At 49.1% G+C, this 17,838-nt stretch overlaps 1 protein-coding gene and 1 long non-coding RNA gene across 3 annotated transcripts; one reads left to right on the top strand and one right to left on the bottom strand.

Annotated features, from left to right (window-relative positions):
• Positions 1-8,099: 8,099 nt before the first annotated feature.
• On the bottom strand, positions 8,100-15,394 carry LOC123397871. Of its 2 annotated transcripts, XM_045092392.1 has the most exons (14): positions 15,065-15,394; positions 13,300-13,748; positions 13,110-13,173; positions 12,631-12,987; positions 11,833-11,957; positions 11,625-11,733; positions 11,400-11,545; positions 11,247-11,320; positions 10,784-10,889; positions 10,572-10,689; positions 10,415-10,490; positions 9,048-10,327; positions 8,761-8,952; positions 8,100-8,663 (listed from the first exon to the last, which is right to left on the bottom strand). In XM_045092392.1, exons 1-14 carry the CDS (start codon positions 15,086-15,088, stop codon positions 8,472-8,474), a joined length of 3,312 nt encoding a protein of 1,103 aa, XP_044948327.1. In that variant the 5' UTR covers positions 15,089-15,394; the 3' UTR covers positions 8,100-8,471. The 2 variants fall into 2 exon arrangements, with proteins under 2 accessions (XP_044948327.1, XP_044948326.1); XM_045092391.1 differs by lacking the exon at positions 15,065-15,394 and having other exon boundaries at positions 13,300-14,301.
• Positions 10,234-12,212, top strand: LOC123397872. The gene is made up of 3 exons (XR_006610033.1): positions 10,234-10,322; positions 11,265-11,348; positions 11,509-12,212. It is a non-coding gene; the product is annotated as an uncharacterized LOC123397872 (long non-coding RNA).
• Positions 15,395-17,838: the final 2,444 nt, after the last annotated feature.

Raw genomic sequence — 17,838 nt, 5'->3', positions numbered from 1 at the left:
GCCCTCCTGTTACGGAGTATTTTAATGTTGAATTTTCAAAAAGTTTTATCTCTTGAACTATAAATCCAATTGACGATCCATTTTCACCGTTAGCTTTCTCGAAACGAGATCTTTAAAACTAGATCCCATGTCGACATGTTTCGACAACTTTTTTTTCATTGATAGTTGTCAGATTACTATTACTTAGTTGTTAGATTATGAGACACTTAGTAGCCATATTTAATTAACCTAGTTGTCAACTTGGCAACTATGTGTATAGATTTCTGTCAGCTATGCTTGTTTAAACCCGACGACCGTGTTTGACAAATTATTGTTGTCTTGTAGCAATTTTCATTATACATAATATAAACGCATGCCATAGGTTTGGTTTGCCAATTTAAATATGTCAACTTGTCATATTTACATACAACTTTGACAGAAAAATATTTTGTGCGTTTGCTAGTTTAACTATGCCGACTTGTCATATTTACTAACAATTACCAAAAAAAAGATTTCTTCTAGTCGTTGATTTTAAATATACTAAGTTTTCATATTTTTACACGTTATCATCATAAAAATGTCGTTTGTGATTGCTCGTTCGATTATGTCGAGATGTCATATTTATACGCAATTTCTGAAAATATGGCGATTAAGTTAACTTTTATCAGACAAGTAAGTATTTACTAATATGACAAGTACGTACAACAAATATGGTAAGTACGAGAAACAAAAAAGTTGTCGAAACATATCGACATGGGATCTAGTTTTAAAGATTTCGTCGAAACAAAGTCAATGGCGAAAACGGATCATCGATCGAATTAATGGTTTGAAAGATAAAACTTTTTGAATTTTAATCACTTTGAAAAAATCTGGTGACATCATTACATGCATGCATGCATGCATGACTAACGAAGGGAGAGGGTTTGGCCGCAGCATCACATTGCTTTTTTAAAGTAACATGATTAGTAAAGCATTAAAGCAACCCTACTTTGTCCGTCCCCTAGGGTGACGGTTTGTGTTCGCTCCTGAGATTGCGGGGGCGATTCGGGTTACGTGCTCAACCGTGGTTTTTCCGTCAATCGTCCCTCGTCTATCGTTCCTCCGTCAGCCGCCGCCGTGATCCCTGAACGGCAGTTGATCTACAGCGCCGTAATCCGACGCAGTGTCCCCATCCTTTCCTTCCCACCAAAGCCTTTCGTACTTGCTAGGGGTGCGATCGTAAAACACATAACCTAGAATTGTTCCTGGTCAGTTGACGAGCGGGAGGATGGAGGATGTGGAGGGGATGTTGGGAAGTCTCAGGCTCTCGGAGGCGGAGATGCAGGGTGTGCGGATCGGGCGGAAGGACACGGGTGATGTGGGGAGAAAGGAGGTGCAGGCGATCGGGAAGGTGATCTCGGAGAAGCCCGCCATGGCTAGGGTGCTCGAGAGCACGTTGGGAATTTGCTGGTGCCCGATGAAGGGAGTAGTGTGCAAAGATCTGGGGGATAATATATTCTTGTTCACGTCTGGGCAGGAATCAGGCAAAAGGAAGGCAGTGGAGGATGGGCCATGGTGGTATGGGAAGGAGCTTATAGTAATGGAAGACTTTGATCCGATGAAGCTCATTGAAGAGTATGAGTTCAACAAGGTACCTATCTGGGTCCAAATATATAGGCTACCATTGGGGATGATGGATCGTGCGTCTGGGGAGGATGTAGGAGGAGCAATCGGAGAGGTGCAGGAAGTGGAAACGGATGAAGATGGTAAAGCTGTAGGTAAATATCTGAGAGTGAAGGTTAAACTGAACATTACTAAGCCTCTGATGAGAGGAAGCATGGTGCAGATTGATGAGCGTGGAAGGAAGAGCTGGTGTCCATTTGCTTATGAGTACTTGCCGGACTTTTGCTACACCTGTGGTGTTATCAGTCATGTGGAGCGAGAGTGCAACACTAAGGTGAAGAAGGATGAGAAGGCCCAGTTTGGAAGATGGCTGAGGGCTGAGGTGGAAGGTAGGAGGACGGAGGACCGGGGTAGGAGTAGTGGTAGCGGAAGCACAAGCTCGGGTGGGGGGAAGAATTTTGTCTTTGGCAAATGGGGTAGCCGAGGAGGGGGTGATAGATTGTCTTGGAGGAAAGAAGAAGTGAAGGCAAACGACAAGAGTGCTGAGGGGGCTGATGAGGAGGAGGTGCAGAGTCCGCTTAAGCTATCCATCTCTGAACGTGGCGTGACTACAGAAGGGGGGAAGGAAGGGAGGAAGGAGGCTTTGAAAAGATTGGAGTTTGACGCGGTGACTGATGAGGGCGGAGGAGAGGATGGCTCCGATGTTGCGACCATAGCAACTGAGGTGGAAGGTGGGAAAAAGGATAACGTTGGGCAGGAATCGAACGAGGAGGCTCGGGATGAGGAGATGGTTGTCACTGAAGAGGGGAAAGGAGGTGAGGTTGCAGAAGTGCAGGAAGATGGGATAGCCGGGAAGGCAAAGTGTAAGGGGGATAAGCCGGGAGGGGGGAAGAAATTTCGGAGGTTCCATGTCATGAGGCAAGAAGGTGTCCAACAGGGAGAGGGTATTCAGGATCTATCGGGCTCGAAACGGAGGGTTTTGGAGGAGGAGGGGTCAGAGACGGGCAGATTACACAAAAAAGGAAAGGGGGAGGATGTGTCTGTTCCAACCACCAAGAGTTCATCGGTCGGGCTGCTGGATCAGCCCCGCCGGGGTCAATGAAAATCTGTGGACACAACTGTCGGGGACTCGGGAATGGCCCGGCAGTTGATGGCCTCTTGGAGCTCAAGAGGAGGGACGATCCTGATGTCTTGTTCTTGTTTGAAACGAAGCTACATGCTCATGAAATGGAGAAGTATAGGTGGAAGCTAGGGCTCGCTAGCATGTGGGTGGTGAAACCGGATGGAAGGAGTATGGGGATTGCAGCCTTCTGGAGGAGAGAGATGGTCCTTCGCTCAGGTCATCGGGAAGGAGACATATTGATTTTGATGTTACGGAACCAAATGCAGACATTTGGCGATTGATTGGTGTGTATGGAGAATCACAAGGGGACAGGAAGAAGGAAACATGGAAAATGATGAGGATCTTAGGACAACAACATGAGAAGGGTAGATTGTGGCTGTGTTTAGGCGATTTTAATGAGATCCTAACAGGAGATGAGAAGTGTGGAGGGGCGGCTCGGCCCCAAAGCTGCATGGATCAATTTTGGGATGCATTGGAGAGGTGTGGCCTTAATGATCTGGGGTACTGTGGAGACAAATTTACGTGGCGAAATCACTGCTGTGATGTGGACGGATATATATGTGAGCAGCTGGATCGAGCGACGGGAAACAGTGAGTGGGCCGCCAAATTCCCAAAATTTAGAGTCACAAATGGGAACCCGAGGCGTTCAGACCATAGGCCTATACTTGTCGATACACAGGGGGATGAAGAGGCGTATCATGGGAAAGGGGCAGGCTTCAGATTTGAGGCAAGATGGGTACATGAGGAAGGATGTGATGAGATAATAGAAGAAGCATGGAACAGGGGTTGGCAGGAAGGGCATTCGAAAGTGGTACAAGTGCTAAAATCGGTGACTAGTGATCTTAATACCTGGAGTAGGGATGTTGTAGGAGATCTGGAGAAGCGAATCAAGAAAGCACGAGGTGAGCTAGAGATGTGCATGAGCGCGCCCGTCTCCCGGGCAAAAGTGGAGGAGGAGACTAGGCTTAGGTGTCACCTCGAGCATTTGGAGGAGCTGAAACACATTAAATGGAGACAGCGGGCACATGTGTGGTGGCTGAAGGAGGGGGATCGGAATACTCGTTACTTTCATTCATTTGCATCAGCTCGGAAGAAGAATAATCGAATCAAGGGGCTGAGAAGGGAGGATGGAGTGGTGGTGGAAGAGGGAGGTGGACTAACTGACTATGTATTGTCTTACTTTCAGGATCTTTTCACTTCCCGAGGAGGAGATCGTATTTATGAATTGCTTGAGGTGGTGCAGCCATGCGTTACCCGAGCCATGAATGATAATCTCACAGCCGAGTTTACGGCGATGGAGGTTAAAGCTGCACTTGATAGTATTGGTGACTTGAAAGCACCTAGCCCGGATGGTATGCCGTCACTAGTGTACAAGAAATATTGGCATATTATGGGAGATACTATTGTGAAGGAGGTGTTGCATGTTTTGAACGGAGGGGAGATGCCTGAAGGATGGAACGACACGTATGTTGTTCTTATACCCAAGGTCAAGGAGCCAGATAGGATCAAGGATCTGAGGCCAATCAGCTTGTGTAATGTCCTATACAAGTTGGTCTCGAAAGTACTCACGAATAGGCTGAAGCTCATCCTTCCAGAGGTAATCTCTGATAATCAGAGTGCGTTTGTACTGGGGAGATTAATCACCGATAATGTTCTATTGGCATATGAGGCGACACACTTCTTGAAAAAAAAAGAGAAGGGGGGAGGCATATGTTGCAGTGAAGGCTGACATGAGCAAAGCCTACGACCGCGTTGAGTGGAACTTCTTGCGGCAAATGATATTAAAGATGGGGTTTAGCCAAGTGTGGGTGGAAGTGGTGATGCGCTGCGTGACAACGGTAACTTATCGAATTAAGGTCAACGGCAACGCCACAGAACAATTTACACCTACGAGGGGTCTGCGCCAGCGTGATCCATTATCACCTTATCTTTTTGTCATCTATGCGGAAGGACTATAAGCACTGTTGCAGGATGCGGAGAGACGGTTAAGGCTAAGTGGGGTGAAAATATGCATAAGAGCTCCGACCCTCACCCATCTCTTTTTTGCTGATGACTCAGTCATGTTGATGAAAGCGGGACAGGACGAAGCTACGGTGTTGAAGGATATATTGCAACTTTATGAGAATGTTTCAGGGCAGTGCATCAATACTGAAAAGTCCTCACTGCTGTTCAGCGCCAACACAAAACAGCATGTTAAAGCCATGGTAAAGGATGTCTTGAGTATACATAGTGAGGACTGGAATGATAAGTACTTGGGTATGCCGGTTCATATTGGCAGGTCAAGGAAGAAAGCATTTGCTTATATCAAAGATAAGATATGGAAGGCTATTCAAGGTTGGAAGGAGAGATTGTTGTCTAAAGCTGGGAAAGAGATTTTAATAAAAGCAGTCGCACAAGCAATCCCGAACTATCTTATGTCCTGCTTTTATTTGACCAAGGAATTCTATGATGAATTGAGTGCTATGATTGGCAAATACTGGTGGAGCCTACAAGAGAAGGAAAATAAAATTCACTGGATTAGTTGGCAGAAGCTGATCAAGCCGAAAGGCCAAGGGGGTTTGGGGTTTAGGGATCTGAATGGATTCAACATAGCCATGCTGTCCCGGCAAGCGTGGCGATTTTTCCAAAACCCACACACCCTATGTGCGTTGATACTAAAGGCAAAGTACTTTCCTGATTGCAACATTTCGGAGGCTAAGGCGAGTGAAAACATGGCATACACTTGGAGAAGCATTTTACATGGCGTGGAGCTAGTAAATAAAGGAGTCATCTGGAGGATTGGCAATGGAGAGGAAGTTCACATATGGCAAGATCCTTGGATTCCCAGGGCTTGGTCACGGAAAACTGTTACAAACAGGGGTGAGAATATCCTTACAAAAGTTTCTGATCTTATCGATCCGGGTACCGGGCAGTGGGACCAACAGCTTGTTGTTGACACATTTTCCCATGACGAGGCGCGCTTAATCCTAAACATGCCACTCCGCGATGGTGTTGTCGACTTCATAGCCTGGCACTTTGATCCGCGGGGAATGCATTCAGTAAGAAATGCATATAAGCTGTTTATGGAGTGCAGAATGAATGAGGCAGGTGTTGATACAAGCACCAGCGTGCATTATCCGGAGGTCCTAGGAGGCAGGGGTAGTAAGAAGTGGTGGAGAATATGGAAATTGGACTGCCCAAACAAGATCAAACATTTTTGGTGGAGATGTGCGCACAACTCGCTCGCTACGCGGAGTAACCTGGTAAGAAGGGGAGTTAAAATAGAAGATCCTAAGTGTTTGTTCTGCAACCGTATGCATGAGGACGGTGGGCATCTGTTTGTGAACTGTAAGGAAGTGAAACCGCTATGGCGCCTTATGGGATGTGAAGCTAACAGAGTCAAAATCGAAAAGAGCAGCATTGGAGAAGCCATGGATGTAATATGGGGACTTCGAGAGGAGCAGAAAATGCAGATTATTACAATGTGGTGGCTATGGTGGCAGGAACGGAATAATGTTAGGGAAGGTGCCATTCCCTGCATACCTGATGTCCTCATTCATCGTGTGAAGTGTACTATTGCTGAGTATATGGCCTGTTCTGTGAAACCCAGTAAAGCACCTAAATTAAGGGAAGGAAAATGGAGTCCACCTGTTGATGGCATTGTCAAAATTAACTCTGATGGTGCCTATGTACCAGAGGAGGACCATGGAGGATGGGGTGTTATCGCTAGGACATCTCAGGGGGAAGTGGTTGCGGCAAGAGCTGGTTGTTCTGATGGAATCCATGACCCCTTCACGGCAGAATTAAAAGCGATGGAAGAAGCTCTTAACATCGCTGCTGAGTTGGGGGTGATCAGAGTATAATTTGAGACTGATGCTCAATTATTGGCCATGACTCTGAATAGCAAGAAGCCTGACTGTTCCAGCGAGGCAGCGGTTACTGAGGATATCAAAATCCAATGCCGAACCTGGTTTTTTATTGCCAGATCAGGTTTGGAAGACGCGGCTCCAATCAAGCAGCTCATGCGCTAGCAAAAGAGGGTATGAAATGTAATATTAATAATTCGGTTAGTTGGGAGTATGAGGTACCGGCGTGTGCCACTGTCGCTGTTATGAGTGATTCTATCCTGAATGTTTCGTAATAAAGTCGTGTCCTTTATTAAAAAAAAAAAAGCAATCCTATTTTTTATTAGGATGGTGATTAGTTCGGCCGCCGCACCCCGAGACGCTGCGGCGCCGCTGGGTAGCGTTGTCCTTTTTTTTCTTTAGCTACGGCCTACGGGTCGTGTGACGTCCAGTGCGGGGCCGCCCAGAATCCTCCGCGGGGACGAGAGCGCGCCGCCGGTGACGGCCACCCTCTCTGCAGGGACGGGACACGAGAGCGGACGGCGCGGAGACAGGGCCCGAGGTAGGGGAGCGGGTCGGCCTCCCCGGGCTTTAGCCATCAGCCCGCCACCCTCGCTTCCCACAAGGCGGCGGCCTGGCTTTGGGGCACGACGACGAATGGATTGCCAATCGAGGCCGACTCGTCTCAGGACGGCTACCGCCGCCACCGCCGCGTGTGTGCTGCCTGTACGGTGAGAAACCTCAAATACACTCTCCGTTTTAAAATATATGTATTTTTTAAGATTTTACTATAGACTATAAACTCGCTATGAAACAAGATGAATGAATCTACACCTTAATGCGTATAAAAAAATATGTGTATATATATATCTGTATGTAGTTTGTAGTAGAATCTTTAAAAAAACTTATATTTAAAGACGGAGCGAGTAGTACATAGTACAACTTTATACATGTACTGATACGATGCCTACAAAAGATGTGGATCCATAAATTTATACATGTATTTCCTTATTGATCCATTCAAGCAATTTCTAACTGCCCGACCTGTAATCCGCAACCTACTTCTGAAAGACACCACACGATTTACTTAACAACCAAGAAAACAAACAGAAGACTGTTCTGCAGATCAAAACCATCTTCACAGTTATAAGTTTCCATTTCAAATAGAACATACTGCTGCGCCCATAGATCTATTGTAAGCAATACAGTCAAGCAAAGGCAAGTTTAAGCTGGCTGAGACCCAAGATAGCACATGTTTGGCTCTTATTCAACCATTCTAAACAATTCTGAGAGAACTGAAAGTCAGAGAATCTGCCCTGAAGGATCATTATCACACAGCTCCAGCAGCAGTGAAACTTGACCCATGAATTAAACATAACAATAGCAACTCCAAATTTCAGCTAAACTACTGCAACTTGCCAATTACACACTGGAAATGCAACATACAGCAGATCATCCCGCAATAGATAACTTTCGGTTAAATTCAACCAACCCATACAAAAGAGAAGCAAGCACCAGGCATATCAGAAAGCTGCAAATAGCAAATCCCCAGCACTGCTCACCCAGAGATAAAACCGAAAAGGATCCATCTTACTTATACTAGTAATACATAGGTTCAATGAAAAGAGTGCGATAACAGATAATAAAGGGGGGCTTCACATGGTACCGGTGCTGTAAGCTTGCCAAAATTGAAGGGGACGCAGCCCCCCGTCGCAAAGCTTACAGAACCATGACCATCAAGCATCTAGGAAAGGGCATTCCTACGCAAAAAAAACATAAGGGAGCAGCAAAGGGCACTCCTCTAAACATGGCCTATTTAGGCGCATCATCCCACAAGCTAGGAATATGGAAAGAGATGGGACCAATGTCTCCTTCAACTTGTGGGATTGCCTGCCTTATTCTATGTATTACTAAACCAGTCTTCGGTATTAGGGAGCTAAGCCTTATGGACCAAACTTGAAGTGCTCAATCATGCAGTCACAGACTGTGCACTTCTTGAGCAATGTCACCGAGGCCAGGAGGCAGCCTCGGCAAGCTATCGTGTGCATACAGGGGGAGCATTTCACAACTGCATCAGCTCCACTGCAGACAACCATCAACTGGCACTTTTGATCCGAGACGTGCTCCATGACTCCCTGTGTGTTCAGCAATTAATCATCAGGCAAAATTGAATTCACATGTAGTGAAATTAGAACATCGGAGCAAAATTTAACTGCTGAGAACTTTTGTTACCATGTGTCGGGATTTTGCATCCAGCACCGGGGCAGACTTGACTCCACTTACAGTCGTGCCACAGGTCATGCATGCCCTAACATTGCACCTCATCATGCAGGCAACACATATCTTATGAAGGCACGGGACAAGCTCCATCGCGGCCTCACAGGAGCGGCATATGATGCAGTAGTCACTCTTGGCATGTGGAGTCTACAGGTGGAAAGAACTGTGTTAGTCAAGATATGATTCTGAGCCTAACTAACTAACGTGGCAAGCAATGTAACACAGAAGAAGGGGGCACTTACTAGGTACTTGTCCCACTGTGACTGGAAAAAGGAGAATCTGGTTTCATTATTCTCACAGCTGCTTGGAGTGACTGCTGGCCTTTCAACAGGACGATCAACAAAGCATGTCGTTGGCCTTGGTTGATTCAGATCAAGCTTCCTTGCAGGTTCAGGCTCAACCAGTTCAGAATTCCTAGAAGGTCTGGACTCAACCAAATCAAGCTTCCCTGCAGTCCCAGGCTGAACCAAATCAGCCTTGCTAGGAGGAGGACTGGACTCAATCCAATCGAGTTTCTTTGTAGGTGCAGACTCGACCAAATCAGGCTTCCCTAATGGTCCTTGCTGGATTTTCTCAGGAGGAGTTCCAGACACAATCAAGTCAGGCTTTCTTGCAGGTGACTCGATCAAATCAGACTTTGGTGTGCTCACAGTAATCTCATCAAGTAAGCTTCCATTGGAGGTGGAATCACCATCCGGCAGGCTTTCGCCATTGCTTCTGCTGCACTCATCATCATGCTGGCTGTGGGCATTACTCTCGCTGCATGCATCAGCAAGTGGACTGCCAGTGTTATAAGGAGCATTCTCAGTGATGTTTGCGGTGAGTGGTGATCTTGGAGAGTGATGATCTGAGACTGATTCTGGGAGCTCGTCATGATCAAACGAGTAAGGCTCTAACAAGGGTACATACTTTGGCCTTGAGAGCGGTGGCAGAAGGACCATATGTGTTGCAGGGCCATTTCCTACAGGGACTACACGCATCCTGCAGAGTCCAGGGAGGGAGCGCATGAAATCGCTTAGCTTAGGATAGCCAAGGGCAGAATGATCAAGCTCCATTCTGCAACATGTTCTGAAATCAGTCTTCACAGAGCATAATGGGTACTTCTCTCCATATCGTTCAGTTGCTTCCATGAGAAATCCTGGCAACCACCTCCTGAATATGAAGAACCAAGATGGGAGGTGCTTCTCCGGCAACGGCCGCCGTTTTCCAAAGTCATATTGCTCAGTTTGTTCATCCTCCAGCTCACTATGAGTCACTCTTGGGGACTCACGTATATGGTACCTGAAGGAAGTTGCTCTTTCGAGTTCAGGCAGCGCCGGTCTAGCAACAGCATCCTTTATCTCCACTCTCTTCCCAAGCACATAGACATGATGAGCTTCCTTTGCACTAATCATATCCTTCTCTCTTTTGAATTTTACAAAGCCAAAGCCTCGGGACTGTATCCTCTCATCTATTTTCAATGTAATGACTATTGCTTCCTCCACAGGTCCGAATTCAGTACTGAAGAATCTGCTCAGGTACGCTGCCAGAAAAATGCGAAAGAAAGTGTTAGAAATACATTCATGTTCACTGTGTTGAATATACTGGTTAAGGTTTTATGAAGCTATACCATCGTCTACCGAAAGCGGGAGACCCCCAACAAAGATTTTGCGAGTGTAGTCATGCTTCTCCCAATAATCATTATGCTATAAATAAAATGTGTTGTGAGCAGACCATGTAAACAAATAAAGTCACTTCGGAATACATATAGAGGATGCCTAGATTACCCGAGATAATTTGGGACCTTCTTTCGGGACACCATGGCTCTTACTTTTAGCCCCTTGGGCAGGTAAATTACTGGATCGAAAATCCCGGTGACCTACTGACGCCTTTGGCACAACATAGCTGCAATGGTATTCAAAGCAATATCTTAATTTTAACTTCAAATGAGCAGCATTTTCTCCACGTTCATGTAATCATGTACAGATATAAGAAATACCTTTCATAATAATCGTCATTGTCATAATCATCGAAATCATCATCCAGCAGCTCTTTGTTCCTTTCTTTTTTCATCGCATGGTTCTTTTCCGTTGAGCCATGGTTCACTAAAAAGGATGAAAAATCAGTTGAGAATGCATTTTAATTGATATCCATTATTATCAGTACGAGTAAATAATAATAATAATAATAAAGTATCTAACCATCTTTATATAATTTAAATAATAAAATCCCTTCCAGTATAATGGAACAGATGAAACAAGAGAACATGACAGAATGTGATCTTATAGCAGAACATGTGCTTTGGTTGAAGAATCAAACACAAAAGTATGGACAAGCAAAGTGCTTTTATTTACATAAGAGATACACAAAACTAAGGACAAATGAAGTGCTTTTATTTACACAAGAGTTGTCCTCTTTGTGAACTCAGTCAAATACTTTAACATCCCAGAAAGTCATCTTACTTGGTACCACATTTGCAGAGTTTAGAAGGAACCGCATGTCCTGGGATGTCGCCACGTCTGTTGGTCTTTGCTTTCTATTCAACACCAAAGAATTGCATCATGGTAAGTCAACCAAGTCATTTAATACAAGAATTCTTCAGAAATATTACTCACCGTAGGTTCTGGGCTTTGGGGTTGGCCCCATAACGCAAAAGAAGTCGTACACAGCTCAAAGAGCCATTTTTCACTGCAAGGAATAATGGGGTTTCTTTGGTCTTGGAAGGTGTATCAACGCAGTCTTGTGCATGAAGAAGAAGTGACTTGCAGAGCAAAGAAACAAAATACCAATTAGCCACAGTGGTATTATTAAGCACTTGAAAAGTAAGTAACAGAGGCTACCTGAAGAGCCTTGTAATTGCCCTTAGCTGCAGCGCTGTGCACTGGTGTGAGACCTAGTTTGTTCCCCTGGAAAACTCTGGCACCATTCTTCAGCAGGAGCCACACAATCCTGCACAAAGACAGAAGACAACTAAGGACACTTGGAAATAGCGAGAACAACCATCTTACAGTTTAGCTGTTAATGAACCAGAATTTTGAAGAAGAGCACCTTGGCTCCTGTGTGCTTGAGCTACTACTGAGGCACCAGTGAAGTGCCGTGTTTCCTTCGGGGTCGGTTTCATTGACATCAACATCCCCCATCAGAAGCATCTTCGTGACATTCATATCTCCGGCCTGCACAAGGAATCAATCATCGCAAGTTTTTCTAATGTACAAGATGCAGCTTGTTAGGCTTGGCACGATTACAGCAATATTGCATCAACTGAACATAAGAAAATGCACAGCTGCTTCTAGATGATGCGTAAACACAAAGCGTGTAGCTCATAATCATAGTAACTCATTTCATGTATTATTTTAGGAGTCTTTCCTAAAATAAGGTGTGGACCTCACTGGTTACTCACTTAACTTCATGGCAGTCGTAGCAACTAATTGCATGTGCAATGCAAATGTAGAAGTTCTTAAAAGGGAAAAAGTCTGTGTAGACCAGAAAGTAAAGACACTGAACACCCAATCATTGTAAGTTTTTCTATATATAAGTTGCAGTTACACGATTACAGCAATATCGCATCAACCAAACATAAGAAAATGCAGAGCTGCTTCTTGATAATGCAAACAAAGAGTATGGATCGTAATCATAATACTCAATTCATGTTCAACTTAAAAGTGTTTCCGAAAAAAATAAGGCGTGGACCTCAGTTACACACACTGATTACTCAATTAAACTTCATAACAGCCATAGCAATCGTGTAGACCACAAACTAAGACACTGAATACTCAATGCACAGCAAAGTTGGGAATGCTGGTGGTGACAATTTAAGTGTAAAATGAAACTGACAGCAATCGATACCTTTGCAGCCCTAAGTAGAGGCGGCAAGCTTCTCCTGTCAACTTTTCGCTCCCTCCACGACGTGGCCCCAAATTGGTTAAGCAGCTGAATCTCGCAGAGCAAGGCTTTCCTCCTCATTTCATTGCCGTCCCTAGCTGAAGCCTCTCCGATCGACAGAACGTCGTCCACAACAGAGTTGTAGATTGATCTCTTTGTCCTGACGCCGTCAATGACCACGCTCACCATCGCCAATATCCTGTCTTCGGCCACGAGAAGCAGCATGGCAAGTGCAGCTACACGCCCCTCCATGGCGTATCTGTAAGCCACCTCCCCAACCTCCCTGGTCTTCTCTGCCAGAAGCCTCACCGCGTTCAGATCCTGCACACACATACAGGGAAGTTGCAGTTTGGCATGAGAGATTGATCCTATATTCGAGTACGTATCTATCAACCAGGTAGGAGTAGCATGGAGCTGTGGGCGAGTCTAGCGATGATGCAAACCTTTTGTTGCAGATAAGCCAGAAGATCCTCGACTGAGTTGTCCGGTGACCAATCAACTTGGACTCTGGAGAGAAAGAGATAGATGCATTCAACGGGGTGTCAGTTTGATCCCAAATGGCATCGACCAAATGAGCAATCAGTAGGAGCACTAGGAAATAGCAGTAGCAAGCCGTTGGTGGCATTGACGCACCTTCTGCTCATGAGCGCGACCTCGAGCGCGACGAGGCGTGTACCGTCGAACAGCCTGGCGTCCGTCCGGGCGTTCCTGGGGGCTGAGAGGAGCAGCTGGATGCACCTCTTGGAGTGCGCGTCGGCGGCGACGTGGAGCGGCGTCCGCGTGAGCTGGTCCCTGGCGTCGACGGAGGCCGGCGTGATCCCGTACTCCCCGTCGAGGAGGAGCCTGGCGCACTCGACGGCGTCGTGCCTGCAGGCGAGGTGGAGGAGCCTGTTGGACATCTCCTGGTCGAGGATCCTGGCGGCGTCGGAGCCGCCGTTGCCGCGCAACCGTCCCAGCGCCGCCTTCTTGATGCTGTCCACCGCCGCGAGGAGGAGCGCGGTGTCATCCTCCACGACGGCGCGGGACACGTCGGTGTCCTTGCCCATCCTCTCCGTCGTCCCGCCACCCTCTTGGCTCAAGCCCTGCACCAACCAAACCGAATCATCATCAAAATTTAAAAGTGACAAGTCAAACTCGCTGCAAAAAAATCCCAAGAAACATTTTTGTGTAGACGCCCGAAAAATCGCGCGCGAAAACCGAGACGAGAACCGATAGATCGAGAACAACATGACAAAAGTGAAGTATGGGAGAATGCAGCCAAGGTACTAGCATCATGACAAGAGTGGCGGTCTGCAGCCGGCCAGAGCGCAGGCACGAAACTGGAAACTGGATCGCCTCGGGGAGGGACACGCAAGGGAAAGAAGAACAAGCAGGCGCGACGAAAGCTCGGTCGGGAAAGCGCAGCTAGCGGGCTCTCGCTTGGCTCGAATCATGGAGGAAACGCGGACTGGTCACGTCGGTCGATCACGGGCCGGGGGCGACACGACGCCCGAGAACGAAGCTGGGAAAAGGGTCTGCTCCACGTCCAAAGCGATCGCCGAGGACGGAAAGCTTTCCGGTTATGATCGGAAGCGTGGAATCTCGTCTTCGTTCTCTCTCTCTCCACCGGCACCAGCAAGGGCCTGCCTCTGCCTGCCTCGTCAAATCAAATCGGGCCAAAAGAAAAGCCAAGACAAGCAAAGCCGGAAGGAATATACTAGATGACCTCATCAAACGACACCACCATGAGGAAGAAGAACACACGCGTTTGCGTTTCCTAATCTGATGTAAAAACTTGGAACTCGTGGGATAGAAAACCCCAAAGCAACACCCGATCGAGCCGAATGGCGGTAGAACACGCGCATGCAGGGCAATCGGACGGAAACTGAACTCGCTCTCCCCTCGTGAGGCTGCTAGAAAACGGACAGAATAGCGCACAGGATCGGAATCAGCACTAAGAAGAAAGAAACTAGCATAATTAAGCACCCGATGAAGCAAACGATTGATGAGCAAAACCAGAGCAAATGCACGGAATGGTCGGACGAAGGACGCACAAGCCCGGCGAGAAGAGAACTGGGGCCGGATCAAATCCGTGCGAAACACCCGGACCAATCCTCCCAAAACCCCAAGGAACAGGGGCAAGGAGAAAACCCCAACCCAACCCCGAAGCCAAAACGAAGCGACCCATCAGAACCAACGAAAACGAAGTACGCCGGCCTCCTCGCCGGCCGGGCCATGCAAAGCAAAACACCGACGGCGGAGGTCATCGGCGAGCCCCACCCAAAACCGCAAGGCCGAAATCATCTCGTACGTACGTACCGCGAAGAAATGGATGGAATCGAACACGCAGGGGGGGGCAAACAAAGCAGCAACACGCAGGTCACGCACGCAGCAATGCAGGCGGCGCTCGCGCTCTCACCTCTCCCATGCGCGCGGCCGGCATCGTGGAAACCCTCGCCGCGCCTGCTCCGCTGCTCGTGGAGAAACCCCTCACCGCCCTCCCCGGCCCTCGCTCGCACACACAAACAGACACCCTGCGCCTCCGCTCGATCGCCCTTCTCTTATGTAGATGTAGACCAGTGCTAGCGGAGCGCTCCTCCTCTCCTCCGGCACCCACACACCCACCGCGCACGGCGAGCCCAGACTGCAAAAGCAGCACTTATCCTGCGCTGGTCTGTCTGCCTGCCTGCCTGCCTGTCCCTCTCTTGTGACTGTCTCTCTAGCACAGCATGTCTCGGTAGCCGGTACCCACCCCACCCGTTGCTCACAGCTATCGTGCCCCACCACACCTCCCTCCCTCCTCCCCCCATTAAAAGCTCCACGCTTTTTGCCGTTCCTGACATGCCCGGGGCGCCGTGCGCGGGACGTAGCACGGAAACGGAAACGGGAGACCCCGTCGCGGTCGAGACGCGTGGCGCTCCACCACCGGCCCCCGGAAGCTGCCTCGAAGGTGGCGGGCGGGGTGTGCGGGAGTGGGACCATCGATCGACCTCCTGTCCTCCGGATGAGCTATGGCTAGGGTAGGGTAGGGTAGGGTAGGGTAGGGGTGGGCGGGGCTCGCTTTGGTCCGCTTTGTCGATCATCGCCTTCCGCTGGGCCCCCGCTGCCGTGTCAGAGCGGAGGGGACAGCCGCTGCTGCTGAGCCGGAGCTGTGGGGGCGGCCGGCCGGGCGGTGCTCGTCGAGGAGAGAGAGAGGAGGAGGAGGAGGAGGAGGGTTTCTGCTGCTGCGCGTTGGGTGGCTGACCGGTGGGGTCGGAGAGCCGTGGCCCCGGAGTGGCAGCGTGCGGTGCTGGGGTTTTGCGGCGAGGGGTTTGGTTGGTTGGGAGGAGGAAAGAAGGTGGTTTTGTGGCGTATCTTCCTCGGGGCGCGCGGAGATAGGCGTGTGTTGGTGGGGTTGGTACGTACGTACGCTGTGGACGCATGAGGACAGGGACGATCGCGGGGACCCGGGGTGGACTGGACCGGCGGACCCATGGACGGATGGATTGACGGATCAGAAGCCAATGGAACGGGATAATGATTGGTGCACACCATCGCTGCTGCTGTGTGAACGAACGAGCGTGGGGTTCGTGTTCCATCCGTGCGTTCGTGCGTGTGTATGCATTGCCGCATGGGCATTGGCATGCCTTCCGGTGGGAAAGATTCATTCATTCATTTCGTCGTGTGGCCGGCGGAAGGAAGGAATTGCTTTGCTTCTTCTGTTTGGTGGCATGGATCTATCGCGCACCGTGAAGTTGCCACCGCGGGGGGAGGCTCGTGAGGAGGCGCGCACACGCCGCGCGTTTCCTTTCGTGGAGGGGGCATCGGATTGGGCCGGGCGCGCGTGCTCCTTAGGTCTAGCAGTGCGGGTGTGGCAAATACACGGTGAGAAACTAGTACTACAACCTAGCCGCTTTGTAAGCATGCAGAAAATGCATGTGTGCTGGTGTGAATGTGCTACGAGGAAGGAATCTGATGGGTTTGAAACGGGACAGCCAACGGGCTAGTCAAGCGGCCGTGCGTGCGTGCGTGCGTACGGTTAGTTAACGTTGGTGCGTGCACCGGGCGGGCTACATGAGGCGATCGATCAATGCGCGCGCGCGCGCACAAACGTTCTTGTGCATGCATGCATGCTTTTCCGCTTTGCTGCTTCACTTGGACCACGGGATCAGGTGTCAGGGCCCCCCCGATCGAGGGGACAGCCTGTGTGTGCGCCACAGGAGTACGTACGTAACCTACGATCGCAGGAGCTTTGGATCACCAATCAACAATCCGCGTGACCCGGGTGGTCGTTGTACTGTGCCATCTCCTCTAGTGCGCGCGCTCGGCCGCTGACGGGTGGGGCTGCGATGCGGGAGCGGCCCACTCGCCAGTGCCATGGGTACGTAAGGTTAACAAATGTTCGCATATCCTTCTCGGTAGGCGCGCGCGGAGGAGGAGGATGCTGCTGATGAATGATGATGATGATGATGATGATGGAAGCGTGTCGTTGGTTTGGCCTGCAGCTTTGGCATCGCACGGACCGGCCGGGTGCATGCATGCATGGATGGGTTTGATGGCTCCGTCAGGATAACTTCGGAGGCGATCGCGATGCATGCAGTTCCGTTTATTGATTTGCACTGCCGTTTGGGAAAGTCATCTTTTTTTTTTCCTCTTTCTTTTCGTTTTTCCAAACTACACTGCCAGGTAGAGTACACACGTACTACCTGCTCTGCTTCCTCCACCCGGCCGGTTAAGGTTGCCGGTCCACAGAGATTCCTACTGCACCCGCAGCGGCAGGCCTGCCCAATGCCACCTGCGCGCGTGGATGGGATCCTAGACGGGGCATACCCCCGGCGTTGCACACGCGCACGGTGGTATCTACTCCTAGACGACACGAGGGGAGCGGCTACCATGGAGCGGTCTACCAACGCGCACTTGGTGGAATTGCCAGCGTTCATGCATTTTGCACCGTGCAGGCTTTTCTGATTTGATTCATTCTGATAAAGGAACAAGGTAAACACGTGTCTTGGGTGCCCGTCTCTCACTCTACGGCAACTGCATTGGCATTGTATACTATCTTTCTGACTTGTACGTTGCTACAACAGCCCATGATCTGAGCGGGGTCGTGGCACGGCATTGGCGTGCCTGAACTGGCAGACAGAAGCTGCTCCTACCAAAGCCAGTGACCTGCATGCATGCATGCACGCAGTGCCAACGAACGCCAGCAGGGGG

This window comes from Hordeum vulgare, chromosome 5H (genome assembly GCF_904849725.1).
Source record: "Hordeum vulgare subsp. vulgare chromosome 5H, MorexV3_pseudomolecules_assembly, whole genome shotgun sequence".
Lineage (NCBI taxonomy): Eukaryota > Viridiplantae > Streptophyta > Magnoliopsida > Poales > Poaceae > Hordeum > Hordeum vulgare.
This window is presented reverse-complemented; position numbering and strand designations above follow the sequence as displayed.